This window comes from Oncorhynchus mykiss, chromosome 12 (assembly GCF_013265735.2).
Source record: "Oncorhynchus mykiss isolate Arlee chromosome 12, USDA_OmykA_1.1, whole genome shotgun sequence".
NCBI lineage: Eukaryota > Metazoa > Chordata > Actinopteri > Salmoniformes > Salmonidae > Oncorhynchus > Oncorhynchus mykiss.
The window spans coordinates 55,624,017-55,643,518 of record NC_048576.1 but is presented as its reverse complement, the minus strand read 5'-3'; the positions used below and the strand labels follow the sequence as shown (position 1 = coordinate 55,643,518).

At 41.7% G+C, this 19,502-nt stretch overlaps 1 protein-coding gene across 1 annotated transcript; it reads right to left on the bottom strand.

Moving 5' to 3' along the window:
- Positions 1–178: 178 nt before the first annotated feature.
- On the bottom strand, positions 179–18,158 carry ttc1 (tetratricopeptide repeat domain 1). The gene is made up of 8 exons (XM_021624207.2): positions 18,071–18,158; positions 7,185–7,773; positions 6,937–6,997; positions 6,738–6,850; positions 6,215–6,251; positions 5,768–5,916; positions 994–1,048; positions 179–564 (listed from the first exon to the last, which is right to left on the bottom strand). The coding sequence occupies exons 2-8, from the start codon at positions 7,749–7,751 to the stop codon at positions 428–430; spliced, it is 1,119 nt and encodes a 372-aa protein (XP_021479882.1). The 5' UTR covers positions 7,752–7,773; positions 18,071–18,158; the 3' UTR covers positions 179–427.
- Positions 18,159–19,502: the final 1,344 nt, after the last annotated feature.

Sequence of the window (19,502 nt, the reverse complement as noted above, 5' to 3'; positions counted from 1 at the left end):
GTACAACCCATTTGACAAAAAGGTGTGATACCACAGATATTCTTCAGAAGTTGTCAAATGTGTTGTACATCAGTATAACCTGAGTGTTTATGGGGCCAATGACACTTTCAATCCTCACATCCTGACATCAAAGAAGTGGCAAAGGAAATAGCGCCATATAAAAACAAGGACAAAGCAGCAAAGTAACAGTCATTGATCATTTAATGGCTATACCCTTAGGAAACACAGTTGACTGTTAAGACAGTACACTCTCGCACACACACTAACATCTTATTTAACCATGAAAGACTAATTTGTCGTGTGGATTTCAAACGGATCCCACTCAGACTTCTGACACACTAGTGGAGGGTCCTGAGTGTCAGTCTCTTAGCTCTGGGGATGGAAGGCCAGCCAGGTGTGACAGCTCTCAGACTGGCTTGTCATGCTGTTATCTGTTGTTGTTATTTGGACTCTGAACAAAGTTGACGGAGTAGGATCCAGTGCCTGTATCCTGGTTCACTTGGAAGTTTGAGGTGGACAGGCCAAAAGGCCGTAGGAACATATTGCCCAAGTCCTTCAGCTTGCCTATGGACAAACAGACAGGGTAAGGCAAAATACATGAAGGCTAAATTATGACAAAAATTGTGATTAAAACAATAAAATGACCAATAACATATGAAAACATTTCTATTTAGGTCTGTATTATTAAACAACCTTTCTCCAACCTCCCAACACACTGATTTTTGGTTAACCACTCCCAGCCTAGTGAGTAACAGCTGGATCCACACAACATTATAGGTGACCATGATGGAACAGAACCACCCTAAAACTGCCACGGTATGTTGCGGCCACCCTCACTTGCGAACAATCTGATTTAACATATCACAGTGCACCGTTCACAGTTTCTTGCTGGTCAGTGAATGTACTTTAGTCTCTAGCCTTTTGAAATGTTCCCCTGGGGGTGCAATCTAATCTAGAAAAGCAGTAGGTGAAAAATACAAAAAGGTCTCATACCCATCATCTCTTCCTTCAGCTTCTCATTTCGCTCGTGGATCTGTTGTGGAAGCCGCTGTATGGAGGAGAGAGAAAGAGAGTCAGTCAGTCAAGGTGGCTGGTTACTATTCTGTGGCCCCAACATTTCACACACACAACAGTGCACATCAGATATGATTTAGCTCCCTCTGATCTCACAACCTTTACCTGTTTGGATTAGAACGTCAAGGACATGGTGTTACTACTTTACCCCCTGGTTGTCTTGACAACGTCACTGTGGTGGGACTATTGCATTAACCCCTGGACTAGAGCTAGTAACCTCAGATGTAGTGGGAAAGGGGGATACCTAGTCAGTTGTACAACTGAACACCAACTGAAATGTGTCTTCCGCATTTAACCAGAGGTGCGGGGGGCTGCCTTAATCAACATCCACGTCTTCGGCACCCAGGGAACAGTGGGTTACCTGCCTTGCTCAGGGGCAGAACGACAGGTTTTACCTTGTCAGCTCGGGGATTCGATCCAGCAACCTGGCCCAATGCTCTAACCACTAGGCCGCCCCACAGGTTTTTTCCCCTCAATCCATCACAGTAATATATACTCATTATCCACCTCAGGTCAGAAGGACCCCTTTTCTTTGCTTTGTAATTATTGGCATATTATATCTAGGGTGCTGGTCTATACAGCATGCTTCCAATGACATACAGTACCTTCAGAAAGTATTCACACCCCTTAACTTTTTCCACATTTTGTTGTGTTTGAATCGGAATTTAAAATGGATTCAATTGATATTTCTCCTCACTGGCCTACAGTGCACTCGGAAAGTATTCATACCCCTGGACTATTTCCACATTTTGTTACATTGCAGCCTTATTCTAAAATGGATTAAATAGCTTTTTCCCACTCAATCTACACACAATATCCCCTGACGACAAACCAAAAACAGGTTGAGATATTTTTGCAAATGTATTACAAAATTGAAATATCACATTTTCATAAGTATTCAGACCTTTTACTGAGTACTTTGTTGAAGCACCTTTGGCAGCGATCACAGCCTCGAGTCTTCTTGGGTATGACGCTATAAGCTTGGCACACCTGTATTTGGGGAGTTTCTCCCATTCTTCTCTGCAGATCCTCTCAAGCTCTGTCAGCTTGAATGGGGATCGTCGCTGCACAGCTATTTTCAGGTCTCTCCAGAGATGTTCTATCGGGTTCTAGTCCGGGCTCTGGCACTCAAGGACATTCAGAGACTTGTCCCTAAGCCACTCCTGCATTGTCTTGGCTGTGTGGTTAGGATCGTTATCCTGTTGGAAGGAGAATCTTCGCCCCAGTCTGAGGTCCTGAGAGCTCTGGAGCAGGTTTTTAATCAAGTATTTCTCTGTACTTTGTTCCGTTCATCTTTCCCTCGACCCTGATTAGTCTCTCAATCCCTGCCTCTGAAAAACATCTCCAAAGCATAATGCTGCCACCACCATGCCTCACCGTAGGGATGGTGCCAGGTTTCCTCCAGACGAGACGCTTTGGCATTCAGGCCAAAGAGTTAGATCTTGGTTTCATCAGACCAGAGAATCTTGTTTCTCATGGTCTGAGAGTTCTTCAGGTGCCTTTTGGCAAACTCCAAGTGGGCTGTCATGTGCCTTTTACTGAGGAGTGGCTTCCGTCTGGTCAGTCTACCATAAATTCCTGATTGGTGGAGTGCTGCAGAGATGGTTGTCCTTCTGGAAGATTCTCCCATTTCCACAGAAGAACTCCGGAGCTCTGTCAGAGTGACCATCGGGTTCTTGGTCACCTCTCTGACCAAGGCCCTTCTCCCCCGATTGCTCATTTTGGCCAGCGGCAGGCTCTAGGAAAATAATTGGTGGTTCCAACCTTCTATTAAGAATGATGGAGGCCACTGTGTTCTTGGGGACCTTATGTCCAATTGAATATACCACAGATGGACTCCAATCAAGTTGTAGAAACATCCCAAGGATGATTGATGGATGCACAGGATGCATCTGAGCTCAATTTCAAGTCTCACAGCAAAGGGTATGAATACTTCCGTAAATAAGGTATTTCTGTTAATTTATGAATTTGCAAACATTTCTAAAAATATGCGTTCACTTTGTCATTATGGGGTATTGTGTGTAGATTGATGAGGAAATGTAATACATTTTAGAATAAGGCTGTAATGTAATAAAATGTGGAAAAAGTCAAGGGGTCTGAATACTTTCCGAATTCACTATACACACACACAATACCCCATAGTGGAATTATGTTCCAATGTTTCGAGTCAATAAGTATTCAACCCATTTGTTATGTCAAGCCTAAATAAGTTCAGGAGTAAAAATGTGCTTCACATAAGTCACATAATAAATTGCATGGACTCACTCCGTGTGCAACAAGCGTTTATGATTTTTAAATGACTACGTCATCTCTGTACCCCACCCATACAGTTATCTGTAAGGTTCCTCAGTTGAGCAGTACATTTCAAACACAGATTCAACCACAAATACCAGGGAGGTTTTTCAATGACTTACAAAGAAGGGCACCTAATGGTAGATCGCAAAAAAAGAAGAAAAAAAGCAGACATTGAATATCTATTTGAGCATGGTGAAGTTATTATTTACACTTTGGATGTTGTATCAATACACCCAGTCACTACAAAGATACAGGCGTCCTTTCTAACTCAGTTGCCGGAGAAGAAGGAAACTCAGGGGTTTCACCATGGTGGCTTTAAAACAGTTAGTTTAAAGGCTGTGCTGGGCAAGGAGAAAACTGAGGATGGATCAACAACACTGTAGTTACTCCACAATACTAACCTAATTGACAGAGTGACAAGGCACTAAAGTAATACTGCAAAACAATTGGCAAAGCAATTCACCTTCTTCCTGAATACAAAGTGTTATTGGATTTTCCCCAAACATAGCACATTACTGAATACCACTCTCCATATTTCAAGTATAGTGGTGGCAGCATCATGTTATTGGTATGCTTGTAATTGTTAAGGGCTGGGGAGTTGAAGATAAAAAATAAACGGAATGGAGCTAAGCACAGGCAAAATCCTAGAGGAAAACCCAGTTCAGTTTGCATTCCACCAGACACAGGAAGATGCATTCACCTTTCAGCAGGACAATAACCTAAAACACTTGGCCAAATCTACACTTACCAAAAACACAGTGAATGTTCCTGAGTGGCCGAGTTAGAGTTTTGGCTTAAATCTACTTGAAAATCTATGTCAAGATCTGAAAATGGTTGTCTAGCAATGAACAGCAACCAACTTGACAGATCTGTGTGTAAAACTCTTAGACACTCACAGCTGTAATCACTGCTAAAGGTGCTTCTACAAAGTATTGACTCAGGGTTGTGAATACTTATGTAAATTAGATATTTCTGTATTTCATTTAATCAATCAATTTGAAAATGTCTAAAAAAAACAATTCACTGTCTTTATGGGGTATTGTGTGTAGATTGGCAGATACATATATATTGAATTAATGCAGTAACAAAATGTGGAATAAGTCAAACGGTATGAATACTTTCTGAAGGCTCTGTAACTGCTCTCATCTCACATTATCCATTCTAGACCAAACAAAGGAAATGTGGAGCTGTTGGGAGGAGTGGAGTTGATTCTTGGGTACGTGTGTGTGTGTGTGTGTGTGTGTGTGTTAGGGCCGGAGGAGATACATTAGACAGAGTGTTTGGAGACCATTTAGTGTCTGCCGGTGTAGTTTCATATGAAAATAATTGCACTATACTCCTTCCTCTCCATATTTTATCTGTCTTCTCCTTGCCTCGGTCTACTCTTCTGTTTCAGGCCATGCCAAGATGTGCTGACCGCGTTCCAAATGGGTCCTAATCCCCTATAAAGTGCACTAGGCTAGGCCAGTTGTGCGCACCCGTAGGGCGGCACACAATTGGCCCAGCATCGTCCGGGTTAGGCCAGGGTAGCCCGTCATTGTATGATAAGATTTTGTTCTTAACTGATTTGCCTAATTAAATAAAGGTTCATGTTTTTTTTTAAAGAACTGGGCAATATGGACAAAAATCCATATTGCGATAAATTGCCTGAATTGATGCGATAATGATAAATAGAACGATACATTTATAACATTAGTGTCGAGCACCAGTTATTATTATTATATTTTAAACTACTACTGGTTTGATGGTTGTAGCCAACAATTGTCCCATTAACAATAACCTATATTAGCAAACTTTTTTAATTTCAAACTTCACATTTCTCTAGTATTGGCCACAAAATGCCTGCGATAAGCGGTCGGTGTGGATCATTTTGGGTTTATCGTCCCTGCTCTACTACTTAGTGCACCATATATGTAATAGGGTGGCATTTGAGATGCAGGAGCTGTGAGCTTGTGTTGTGTAAGCCGCCTCCTCATGGCTACATTAGTAAGAGCTGCTGCTTGGCTCCTGTTGCTATGCATGGCCTCATTCAGAACAAAAAAAAACTTCTCTACCCTTGACACAGATACAGCCAACTCCAGCACAGACAGCCTCATAGAATGGAAAGATGAAAAAACCCTTTGTTCAAGCCATTTCAGTTTGCCAATATTGCAAGTTAAACAGTGATGATTAATTCAAACCCTAGCTATTGAACGAGCAAGATCAATGAAATTGTCAAATAAGTGGGTCTCATATCAAAATCTTGTTTTTTCATCCAAGGCAACTCTAACAACATGTAAAACCCAATCCTTATACAGTACTCTCCAAGTGTTAAAAATGAACTATGTGCATGTACTGAATAGAGACCGTTAAGCGCTAAATTGTTACTTTGAGTTAAATGCCAGTTTTTGCCACTAACCATGCAGGCCTCTCTGGCTGCAGGCAGGTTTGGGTCTTTCTCCAGAGCAGCCTTGTAGTCTTCCAAAGCCTCATCCAGCTTGTCTGTTTTCTCATAGAGCTCTGCCCTCCGCAGGATCGCCCGCATGTAGTTTGGGTTCAACTCTATAGCTGGAGATGAAAAAAAACAAGGAAACAAATGTTCAGAGTGCTAGTTACATAGCAATGGGTATGAATAAATGTAATTCACCCATGCACCTGGTGTTGGTGATTTTGATAATAGCAACTGCAATTTACCGGATACACCTGGTTTGGGTGAACAGAAAATATGTAGAAACATGGGGGGTTCTGGAGTGGGAAGTGTGTTTGCTACACACACCATACACTGGTAAAGTAGGACACCAGGTCCCAGACAGTTCAATCATCTGACATGGTTGAATTACAATACATACAGATTTAACAGTCTCACCTTTTGTGCAGTCAGCAATGGCTTTCTCATTCTTATCCTGTTTGCGGGGAAAAAGGTTTGATTGAAACTCAGTCTGCATTTTGTTGTGTATTTGTCTAGGTGTTGTACATCTTTTTGGGTAGATAAGTTATGAGATGACATCATCAACTCCAAATGGCCCGTTGATGTCTTGACACATAGGACTCGAATGAATCAGGCAAGAGCATAGCTCCCATTCAAACCTATAGTTACAGTGGAGTACCACTAGGTGTCACAAGAGCTCTGCGTCTTTTTGCCCCGCCACTAAACTGCGCAAATGACTTCGCAATAGTAGAAGATAGTTTACTTCGAGACAATTGTGCCATAAAAGGTACACTTTAGCCATATGTTATAATTTATATAGGTAGCCGTCTGAGAAGGTATTTTGACAAAGCAAACAGAAATGTAGGAAACCTCAGGAGGGTAATAACAATCAACTAGGTAAACTCAGACAAGTCCTCAGAATTCCCCACTTGGTTAAGTTTATTGTTGCTATCAGTCTTACCAGGTGCAGGCGGGCAGCAGCACGGTTAGAGAAGAGAATAGCCCTCTCCTTGCTGTAACACACAGGGCACACTCCCAAAGCTGCCGTGTAAGACTCCTCTGCCTCAGTGTGCTCTAGGAAGATAAAGGGTCAGTCAATTCCTATTGGACACGTTTCCACTAACAGCCGTCCTACAGCAGTTTAGCCTACAGCAGCTTACCTCCACTCTTGAACTGACTGTTCCCCTTGTCCTTTAGTGTCATGCTCTCCTCTCTGCGGCTCTATGGCACAAAGGAAACAAACATTAAACACAAAAGATGGGGAGCTTTTGCAATGTCAACTTACTAAGCACCAAATGATGGTTGTAGAGTTTCAAGTTGGAAAAAAAGCATCTTGCATTTCGTTGAGTTATTATTATAACAGAAACAGGTCGTAGGAAACTAATGTTTAGACTAGGATAAAATTCACCTCCTTTTCTTCCTCTGTCAGGACTTTCTCCACTTCTCTCAGATACTCCTCATCAAACTCAGGAGCTGGGTTCTCTTCTCCTTTCAGTTCAGTATCAGAATCTCCCCCTTCAACTGCCAAACTCATGTCTTCTTCAGTGCACTCATCCCAACTCTCTTTCTCCTCCTCCATTCCTTCACCTCTCTCCCCCTCTTTATCTTCCAATATTGTCGTTCTCACCCCTGACATCTCAGCATCTCCTAACTCTGCATTGATGTGTTCTTCCTCTGTGTTTTGTGAGTTGTTCAATCGGACTGTCTCTTTACTGTCTCCCTCTGCTCCCTGGCATAACGGTGGGGCTTCTGAACAGTCAGTCTTCCTTTCCTTGTCACCCATGGAGCCGTCTGCTCCATCCAGAGACTCCTCACAGTCAAAGAAGGCATCGTCCTCCTGCTCAGTACCCCTGTGGGCTGCTGTGCTTTGGCTGTCTGGACATTCATGTTGTTTGGATACTCTCATAGCATTGGTCAGAGAGTTGGTCATCTTGTCAAGGAGCACCTCAGACTCCTTTTCTGCTGTGGAATCCATACAATTTTCTCCCTGTACAAAACTTCACATAAGAAGAAGGCGTTGTAGTCAGTTCTACATTCTGTCAATTTAACCTGCATCTCAGTTTAATCTAAGGATAGACTATGTCACAGTGCGCTGAGATACCAGTGACCGGCGATAATATAATTCACATAGCTAGCCAGAGCAGTGGCCTCGAGCTCTCAAATCTCAGCTAGCAGGGTGATTCTCATTAAAACAGTTTTAAAATGTCTGTAGCAAATTGAGTTACAAAACTATGATGCATCCTAAAAAAATCAACTATCATTCTGAGGAATAAGATGTGTAGTTTTTGGGAAAGTGTCTTATTTTAAATACATTAACATTTAACACATTTTTTTTTTTAAATTCACCCCAAATCTTATTACCGAAATGAGTCCAGAGTAATTTCTCGGGTCATTTTATGAAATGTTTTATTTGAATAAAACAAAATACAGAGTGTACAAAGCATTATGTACACCTGTATTCTAGCTTGAAATATGTTCAGAACCTAGGGGAGAGGAGACAGGTTAAGACTTTTAAGCCTGGAGACAACTGAGACACAGATTGTGTATGTGTGCCATTCAGAGGCTGAATGGGCAAGAAAATATTTAAGTGCATTTGAACAGGGTATGGTAGTAGGTGCCAGGTGCATCGGATTGAGTCAAGAACTGCAACGCTGGTGGGTTTTTCACGCTCAACATGGGCCAGCATCAGTGTGGAACACCCTCTAGAGTCCATAAACTGACAAATTGAGGCTGTTCTGATGGGAAAGGGGGTGCAACTAAAAAACAGGAGTGGAGGCTATTATAGCAGCAAAGGGGGGGACCAACTCCATATTAATGCCCATGATTTTGGAATGAGATGTTTGACAAGCAGGTGTCCACATACTTTTGGTCATGTAGTGTATTTCTTTTCAAGGACCATCAATTTGTAATAGTTCTTATTTTGCAATTGTTTCTAGTCGCCACCAGATGGCAGGATATCGCCATTCCAAAATCATGGGTATTAATGTGAAGTTGGTCCCCCCCTTTGCTGCTATAACAGCTTTAACTCTTCTGGGAAGACTTTCCACTAGATGTTAGAACATTACTGTGAGGACTTGCTTCCATTCAGCCACAAGAGCATTAGTGAGGTCGGGCACCGATGTTGGGCGATTTGGCCTGGTTCGCAGTCGGCGTTCCAATTCATCCCAAAGGTGTTCGATGGGGGTGAGGTCAGGGCTCTGTGCAGGCCAGTCAAGTTCTTCCACACCGATCAACAAATCATATCTGTATGGACCTCGCTTTGTTCACGGGGGCATTGTCATGCTGAAATAGGAAAGGGCCTTCCATAAACTGTTGCTACAAAGTTGGAAGCACAGAATCATCTAGAATGTCATTGTATGCAGTAGCGTTAAGATTTCCCTTCACTGAAACTAAGGGGCCTAGCGCAAACCATGAAAAACAGCCCCTTTCCTCCTCCACCAAACATTACAGTTGGCACTATGCATTGGGGCAGGTATGTTCTCCAGGCATCTGCCAAACCAAGAGTTGACTGTCGGACTGCCAGATGTGCCACGTTGAAAGTAACTGAGCATTTCAGTAAGGCCATTCTACTGCCAATGTTCGTCTATGGAGATTGCATGGCGGTGCGCTCGATTTTAAACATCTGTTAGCAAAGGGTGTGGCTGAAATAGCCAAATCCACTAATTTGAAAGGATGTTCACATACTTTTGTATATATAGTGTACATGAGTGGTAAATCAGTACTGATGTTGTAATTTGAGTAGTGATGAGCAGAATTTAGGACATACCGGTGAACACACATTTCCCATTCACATTCCTAAACAATTCCAGCTGAATGATAGTATTGTACACTGAACAAAAATATAAAACGCAACATGTAAAGTGTTGGTCCCATGTTTCATGAGCTGAAATAAAAGATCCCAGAAACTTTCCATACGCACAAAAATCGTATTTTCTCAAATATTGCGCACAAATTTGTTTACATCCCTGTTAGTGAGTATTTTTTCCTTTGCCAAGACAATCCATCCACCTGACAGATGTGGCATATCAAGAAGCTGATTAAACTGCATGATCATTACACGGGTACACCTCGTGCTGGGGACAATAAAAGGCCAATCTAAAATGTCACAACACAATGCCACAGATGTCTCAAGTTTTGAGGGAGCATACAATTGGCATGCTGACTGCAGGAATGTCCAGCAGAACTGTTGACAGATCATTTAATGTTAATTTCTCGACCGTAAGCCACCTCCAACATTGTTTTAGAGAATTTGGCAGTACGTCCAACAGGGCTCACAACCACAGACCACGTGCATGGCGTTGTGTGGGCGAGCGGTTTGCTGTCAACACTAAACACAGTGCCACATGGTGGCAGTGGGGTTATGGTATGGGCAGGCATAAGCTACGGACAACAAACACAATTTTATCAATGGCAATGCACAGAGATACTGTGATGAGATAACAGTAAAATACTCTAAATTGTTGCATGTTGCGTTTATATTTTTGGATATTTGAGAATCTACTACTTAACAGCTACGAAAAAGCGTCTTGCTTCCAACGGGCAGCTTTATAGTGTCACCGGTCGGGAGAAGGGCGGGTGGACTGTGTGAGGAAAACGGCACGCGATCTGGGCTGCCGCTTGATAAAGAGGAATATCGCGGGCGCCCCTGAATGAGGAGATTGGCAAAAAAAGCACTTGAGGTTGTTTACAGAGAAAAAGTCACAATGTAGAACTGGCGCCAGAGCAGGATGCAGCGTTGTGTCTCTCCCCCTTCATGTGGCTATTCAGGGCCGATTCACCCATGCTGGCAATGTCGAAGTCTTTTTCTTTGCACTTTACACGGTGTGGGTTGGTTGAGTTCAGTGATGTAGTGGTAAAAAAAGGTGGGTAAACTATAATGAACAAAAATATAAAACAACAAGTAATACGTTGGTCACATGTTTCATGAACTGAACTAAAATATCCCAGAATGGTTTCATACGCAAAAAAAGCAGGATTGAATCTACATTTTCCCATCATTTTAGCTATCGATGTGATGTTCGGCAGCACCTAATCATTCAGTTCTGTAACTGCCTGGCTGAGTGGCAGTGTGTGGGTAGAATGAGCGAGCTCGCCTGGCAACCAGAGCGCAAAACACGTGAGGAAATAAAACTCAATAGTCTGCCGGGAAATTAATTTGCAAGACCAACATATTTTTCTAATATTTTTTTTAACATATTTGATCCTTTTCTGTTCCACTCATTTTAATTCAAGTACCAAGTTGAGAAAGTGTCTGATTTTCAAGGAATTCTAGGACTTGAATTTCAGAGTGCCAAATTAAAGTACTTTAAGCACCTTGTGCGAAACCAAAGTCAGACCTTTTCATCAGGTAAGCAATGGCAAAAAAATATTTGAAATATTGATTTGTATATTACATTTTTTAACTGTTGAGGTAATGAGAATTTTGTGAAAATGTTGGTAAAATGCATAACATCTGATTTAAAAAAAACTATAATTAAGATATAGATAAGTACAGACTAATCGCAGTGAATCAAGAGAAAATTGTGTGGGAAAATTACAAGGATTATTATTATTTTTTGACAGTTTCGTGAAAATGACCCAGCTACACTTTGAAATGGCAGTGAAATGTGAATGCGTCCATAAAGACCTTAAAGAGTAGGTAGTGTAAGGCAAGGCACAGAGAATGTTCGACCAACCTTTACTTGGAGACAAACACGTCTTCTAAACTTCCATGTGTAGTTGCAGGGGTTTATTTGAATTCAGTAAATGATCTGTTATTCAATAAAATAAAATAAAATAAACAATCCATTAAGTAATCCAACAACGTGTACTCTGCCATCTTGTATTTTTAAAATCTTCCCATTGATCGAGAGGCGAGTGTCATCATGACATGCTGCACTTTGGGTAGGACACCCGTCTCAAACAATAACAGAAGATTTGAAATAGATGAGATGACAGCGTACATATTGTTGGGTTCCTTAATGGATAAATATTTTTATTTAACTGAATAACAGAACATTTTCTAAATTCAAACAAACCCCATGCAACTACACATGGAAGTTTAGAATACGTGTTTGTCTTCCAAGTCAGCAATTGAAGAAGTAAAGTAAAGGTTGGTCGAACATTCTCTGTGCTATGCTTTACACTACCTACTGTGTAACAGCTGTATGGAAGCATTAATATACAGTGACTTCAGGAAGTATTCACGTCCCCTTTTCATTTTCCACATTTTGTTGTGCTACAGCCTGAATTTAAAATTGATTAAAATGTAGATTTTGTCACTGGCCTACGACACACAATACCCCATAATGTCAAAGTGGATAAAAAAAAGAAAAGTTTTACAAATTAATTAAAAATGAAAAGCTGAAATGTATTGAGTCAATAGGTATTCGACTCCTTTGTCATGGCAAGCCTAAATAAGTTGAGGAGTAGAAATGTGCTTAACAAGTCACATAATACGTTGCATGGACTGTGTGCAATAATAGTGTTTAACATGAGTGTTGAATGACTACCTCATCTATCTACCACACACACACAATTATTTGTAAGGTACCTCAGTTGAGCAGAAAATTTCAAACACAGATTCAACCACAAGGCACCTATTAGTAAAACTAATAAAAAGTAGACATTGAAAATGGTGAAGTTATTAACTACACTTTGGATGTTGTATCAATACACCCAGTCACTACAAAGATAAAGGCGTCCTTCCTAACTCAGTTGCCGGAGAGGAAGGAAACCGCTCAGGGATTTCACCATGATGCCCACGGTGACTTTAAAACAGAGTTTAATCGCTGTGATAGGAGATAACTGAGGATGGATCAACAACACTGTAGTTACAGTGGGGCAAAAAGGTATTTAGTCAGCCACCAATTGTGCAAGTTCTCCCACTTAAAAAGATGAGGCCTGTAATTTTCATCATAGGTACACTTCAACTATGACAGACAAAAGTAGAAAGAAAAAAAAATCCAGAAAATCACATTGTAGGATTTTTAATGAATTTATTTGCAAATTATGGTGGACAATATGTATTTGGTCACCTACAAAGAAGCAAGATTTCTGGCTCTCACAGACCTGTAACTTCTTCTTTAAGAGGCTACTCTGTCCTCCACTCGTTACCTGTATTAATGGCACCTGTTTGAACTTGTTATCAGTATCAAAGACACCTGTCCACAACCTCAAACAGTCACACTCCAAACTCCACTATGGCCAAGACCAAAGAGCTGTCAAAGAACACCAGAAACAAAATTGTAGACCTGCACCAGGCTGGGAAGACTGCATCTGCAATAGGTAAGCAGCTTGGTTTGAAGAAATCAACTGTGGGAGCAATTATTAGGAAATGGAAGACATACAAGACCACTGATAATCTCCCTCGATCTGGGGCTCCACGCAAGATCTCACCCCGTGGGGTCAAAATGATCACAAGAACGGTGAGCAAAAATCCCAGAACCACACGGGGGGACCTAGTGAATGACCTGCAGAGTGCTGGGACCAAAGTAACAAAGCCTACCATCAGCAGGGGCATTGAAGATGTAACTGTCAAAAAATGTGGCAAAGAACACTTGGATTACAGCCGAGTGTTCCGCCCTGCTCAACCCGGTGTTGCTCATTCAGCCGACAGAAACTTTCAACCGGTTCTCCCCATTAAGCAACGAGATGGAGTCAGAGGGCGAGCCCTCTCAGGTTTCTCCTCCACCCACTATGGGTCTGAGCCGCCGAAGCCCCCCACCATTAGCTCTAACAAACTGAAAACCCTAGTCATTGGCAACTTCATTACCCGCAATATTTGACTTAAAAAGAATCATCCAGGGGCCTCCCGGGTGGCGCAGTGGTTAAGAGCGCTGTACTGCAGCGCCAGCTGTGCCACCAGAGACTCTGGGTTTGCACCCAGGCTCTGTCGTAACCGGCCGCGACCGGGAGGTCCGTGGGGCGACGCACAATTGGCCTAGCGTCGTCCGGGTTAGGGAGGGATTGGCCGGTAGGGATATCCTTGTCTCATCACGCATCAGCGACTCCTGTGGCGGGCCGGGCGCAGTGCGCGCTAACCAAGGTTGCCAGGTGCACAGTGTTTCCTCCGACACATTGGTGCGGCTGGCTTCCGGGTTGGATGCACGCTGTGTTAAGAAACAGTGCGGCTTGGTTGGATTGTGTATCGGAGGACGCATGACTTTCAACCTTCGTCTCTCCCGAGCCCGTACGGAAGTTGTAGTGATGAGACAAGATAGTAGCTACTAAACAATTGGATACCACGAAATTGGGGAGAAAACAGGGTAAAAAAAAATAAAAATAAAAAGAATCATCCAGCAATCATTCACTGTTTACCAGGGGGCAGACCTACCAGCGTAAAGGCTAATCTGAAGATGGTGCTGGCTAAGGCTAAAACTGGCGAGTGTAGAAAGTATAGGGTTATTGTTATCCACGTCTGAACCAACGATGTTAGGATGAAACAGTTAGAGGTCAACAAATGCAACACATCTTCAGCGTGTAAATCAGCTAGAAAGATGTGTCGGCATCGAGTAATTGTCTCTGGCCCCCTCCCAGTTAGGGGACTGATGAGCTCTACAGTCTCAACTTTATCGCTGGTTGAAAACTGTTTTCTGCCCCTCCCAAAAGATAGAATTTGTAGATAATTGGCCCTCTTTCTAGGACTCACCCACAAACAGGACCATGGCCTGCTGAGGAGTGACAGACTCCATCCTAGCTGGAGGGGTGCTCTCATCTTATCTTATCTATGAACATAGACAGGGCTCTAACTCCTCTAGCGCCACAACGAGATAGCCAGCCTGCCAGCTTAGAGTCTGCCACTAGCACAGTCAGTGTAGTCAGCTAAGCTATCCCCATTGAGACTGTGTCTGTGCCTCGATCTAGGCTAAGCAAAACAAACATGGCTGTGTTCGCCCTCACAATCTCACTGGAATAAAGACCTCCTTCATTCTTGTCATTATTGAGAGATTGAGATCTCACATCTCAAAATAGTGTTACTTAATGTTAGATCCCTCACTTCCAAGGAAGTCAGTCAATTAACTAATCATCATCATCACTAATCATTAACTGATCATAATCTTGATGTGATTGGCCTGACTGAAATATGGCTCAAGCCTGATGAATGTACTGTGTTAATTGAGGCCTCTCCTCCTGGTTACACTAGTGACCATATCCATTGTGCATCCTGCAAAGGTGGAGGTGTTGCTAACTTTTATGGACAGCAGCAAATTTCAATTTACAAAAATGAAAATGACTGCGTTTTCATCTTTTGAGCATCTAGTCATGGAATCTATGCAGCCTACTTATAGTTACTGTTTACAGGACTCCTGGGCCGTATGTAACGTTCCTCACCAAGTTCCCTGAATTCCTATCAGACCTATCGGCAGGTAACAAAAACATTTGGACTTTAATATTCACATGGAAAAGTCCACAGACCCACTCAAAAAGTATTTCGGAGTCATTATCGACTCAGTGGGTTTTGTCCAACATGTCATCCAGACCTACTGTACTAATTGCCAGAGTCATACCCGGATCTAGTTATGTCCTGTGGAATAAATATTGTAGATCTAAAAATGTTTTTCCTCATAACCCTGGACAATCGGACCACTATTTTATTAAGTTTGCAATCGCAACAAATAATCTGCTCAAACCCCAACCAAAATCAACAAAAGCAGTGCTATAAATTCTCGGACAACCCAAAGATTCCTAGATGCACTTCCACACTCCCTCCACCTACCTAAGGATGATGGAGAGCAGAAATCAGTTAAGTACCTAACTGAGGATCTTAACTTAACCTTGCATCATACACTTGACGCAGTTGCACCCCTAAAAAAAAAAACATTTGTCATGAGAAATTTGCACCCTGGTATACAGAAAATACTCGAGCCCTGAAGCAAGCCTCCAGAAAATTGGAACGGAAATGGCGCTCCACCAAACTGGAAGTCTTCCAACTAGCTTGGAAATACAGTACCGTGAAATATTTTTCCAACCTAATTGAGGAGAATAAGAACAATCCAACATGTATTTTTGATACTGTGGCAAAGCTAACTATAAAGCAGCAGTCAACATTAGAGGATAGCTTTCACTTCAGCAGTGATAAATTAATGAACATCTTTGATGAAAAGATCATTATCATTAGAAAGCAAATTACGGACTCCACTTTGAATCTGCGTATGTCTCCAAAACTTAGTTGTCCTGAGTCTGCACAGAACTGCCAGGACCTAGGATCAACAGAAACACTCAAGTTTTTTAATCCTGTATCTCTTGACACATTTATGAAAATAGTAATGGCCTCTAAACCGTCAAACTGCATACTGGACCCTATTCCAACTAAACATCTGAAAGTGCTACTTCCTGTGCTTGGCCCCCAATGTTGAACATAATAAATGACTCCCTATCCACCGGGGCCTTCTCCTATAGAGCTCACTTTTTATTGAACGGTCAGCATATCGACATGAGAGACAAAGACTCGGTCTCGAGCTTTAAGTCTTTACTGAAGACTCATCTCTTCAGTAGGTCCTATGATTGAGTGTAGTCTGGCCCATGGGTACGAAGGTGAACGGCAAGGCACTGGAGCGACGAACTGCCCTTGCTGTCTCTGCCTGGCCGGCTCTCTCCACTGGGATTCTCTGTCTCTGACCCTATTACGCGGCCTGAGTCACTGGCTTACTAGTGCTCTGCCTTGCCTTACCTAGGAGGGGTCCCCAGTCCACCTGGTCATGTTACTGCCTGTTCTACCTGTGGCTAGGAAACCCTGACCCGTTCCCGGCTGTTTTCGACTCTCTACCGCACACGCTGTCTCGACCTCTGAATGCTCGGCTATGAAAAGCCAACTGACATTTACTCCTGAGGTACAGACCTGTTGCACCCGCTACAACCACTGTGATTATTTGATACTGCTGGTCATCTATGAATGTTTTAATATCTTGAAGAACAATCTGTCCTTAAATGGCCATGTACTCTTATAATCTCCACCCGGCACAGCCAGAAGAGGACTGGCCACCCCTTTGAGCCTGGTTCCTCCCTAGGTTTCTTCCTAGGTTCCTGCCTTTTTAGGGAGTTTTCCCTAGCCACCGTGCTTCTACATCTGCATTGCTGGGTTTCTGTATAGCACTTTGTGACATCTGTTGATGTAAAAAGGGCTTTATAAAAAAAAAAGGATTTATTGATTGAATTAACATCTTGTCCTAAATACAAAGTGTTATGTTTGGGTTAAATCCAATATAACACATTACTGAGTATCCCACTCCATATTTTCAAGCATAGTGGTGGCTGCATCATGTAACGGGTACGCTTGTAATCATTAAGGACTGAGGAGTTTTTCAGGATAAAAAAACAAAACAATGGAGCTAAGCACAGGCAAAATCCTAGAGGAAAACCTGGTTCAGTCTGCTTTCCACCAGACACTGGGAGATGAATTCACCTTTCAGCTGTACAATAATCTAAAAACAAGGCCAAATCTACACTGGAGTTGCCTACCAAGAAGACAGTGAATGTTCCTGAGTGGCCGAGTTACAGTTTTGACTTAAATTTACTTGAAAATCTATGGCAAGACCTGAAAATGGTTGTCTAGCAATGGTCAACAACCAATTTGACAGAGCTTAAATAATTTTGAAAATAATAAATGGGCAAATGTTGCACAATCCAGGTGTGTAAAGCTCTTACACTTAGCCAGAAAGACAGACTGCTGTAATCACTGCCAAAGGTGATTCTACAAAGTATTGACTCAGGGGTGTGAGTACTTATGTAAATGTAATCTTTCTGTATTTCATTTTCAGTAAATTTGATAACATTTCTAAAAACATGTATTCACTTTGTCATTATGGGGTATTGTGTGTAGATGGGTGAGAAATGTATTTAAACCAATTTGAATCCAAGCTGTAACAACAATTGCGGAATAAATCAAGGGGTGTGAATACTCCGAAGGCAATGTATCACCGCCGTTTAAGCCTCTTGATGTCAGCTCCCTCTCTAACATGAATGTAGAGGCATGGACACTTTTTTTTTTACTTCTAGCTACTACGTTCGCTACAAAACTGTTTACTTAATATTAGCATTATGTTTGCTTATCTAGCAGCAAAAAAAATGTTTTACTTCAGCGATAAAGCTAACGTTAGCTGACTAGCTAGTCAGCTAAATTCATGCGTTAGCTAGCTAGCATAATGCTACCTAACAGTTACAGACCCAAATGATACACATTTTGACATTTGAATTATGTTTTCTTTATATACATTTCAATACCTGAAGCTAAATTACTTCTTCACCATCGTAAACATATATATATTACAAAGGTTCGTTAAGGAGTATAATATTGCATATTTAGTACAGTCCTACCTCTACTCACGATGACGTTCCCTCTGTAAACAATGCTTCCGCTTGCTTATCCAATCACATAAGGGTTCCGACCCCGAGGAACTCTGGGACATGTAGTCATTAAGGAAACACTTGGCTCAAAGAATGTTTCACATAAATACTGTCTGTTTCGTCCCATAATTATTCCTTGGTTTCACCCTGAAGAAATCCATTAAAAACCGACTAATTCATGAATGAATCTTTCTCAAACGTGCCTTTCAGAAATCCAGCTAACAATTCTAGGGAGAGAAAGCGTTTTTGTAATGTTACTCTAATGTTTGAGTGTTCTATCTATGTTAGCAAGAATATTATAATATTTTGGTGTTAAAGTTAGGTGAACATTCCCTCAATGTCAAGCAGAACTGATTTAGAACGTGCTTGCAATGTTCACAGAATATACTACATCAATGTTCTAGATGTGTTATATGGGACATTACAAGAACATTCATGTGTCCAGTTAGGAGAATATTCCCTCAACGTCCCACCAAAAATACACAGGACAAGGATGCCATTGTTCTCACAATACAAGATATTAATGTTCTAGACAAGCTTCATGGAAATGTTAAAAGAACATTTATGTGTATCAGTTGTCAGGATGTCAATCTGATGGTCTCAAAGAAACATTGTCCAAAAAAGGTATGTTTCATTAAACATCACACCTTGTTACTGTTGTCAAGCACATCAAGGCCTTGATTGGTGAACCGCTGATTCATTACCAGCTACAAGTTTAGGGATACTCACACACAGTGGTGTTCATTTATTTAGTAATTATGATTTAACATGTCCTCACCTGGGCTTTGAACTCACAAACCTCTTGGTTTACAGTACTCAGATCTTCTTGCTACGCCACCATGTCTGTGTCAGTTATCAGTTAATTTGACTATTCTCTCATCATTCTCTCATTTCCTTATTTCAACCATTTAAGAGATTTCTGTATAGTTGTTTAATGGTTTTGGCACATAATAACCCGTTATAATGATACTCCTGAACCACTATGATCAACGCAAGTTTTTCTTGAGTGTACTTTGAACTGGACTCAAATTTACTTCAAAGTGCATTCATCCTATTGCTTAGACACATCAAGTTGTTTCAGACCTACAAAAGTGCATTGTTCAGGGGAGTTAGATTTTCTTCTGGACAATATTCTCCTACCCCACAGAAAAGTTGACATATAATTGCTTTTGCAACGTTCCCATGAAACATGTCTAGAACATTATTTTAGGGTTCTGAGAACATGGTAACCATGCTCTGGGTAAGTTCTATTTTACATTAAGGGAATGGACTCTTGGAAACATTCCTTGCACATCACAGGAACATTCCAATGACAACATTAGATGTATCTCGTGCTGCTCAGTTGGTAGAACATGGCACTTGCAACACCAGGGTTGTGGGTTTGATTCCCACGGGGACCAGC

Coding starts and splice junctions, on each gene's coding strand:
- ttc1 (XM_021624207.2), bottom strand. CDS start 7,751: ATGGATTCCACAGCAGAAAAGGAGTCTGAGGTGCTCCTTGACAAGATG. Junction 6,252..6,737: donor CTGCTGCCCGCCTGCACCTG/GTAAGACTGATA, acceptor CCCCGCAAACAG/GATAAGAATGAGAAAGCCAT. Junction 5,917..6,214: donor CATTGCTGACTGCACAAAAG/GTGAGACTGTTA, acceptor TTTCATCTCCAG/CTATAGAGTTGAACCCAAAC.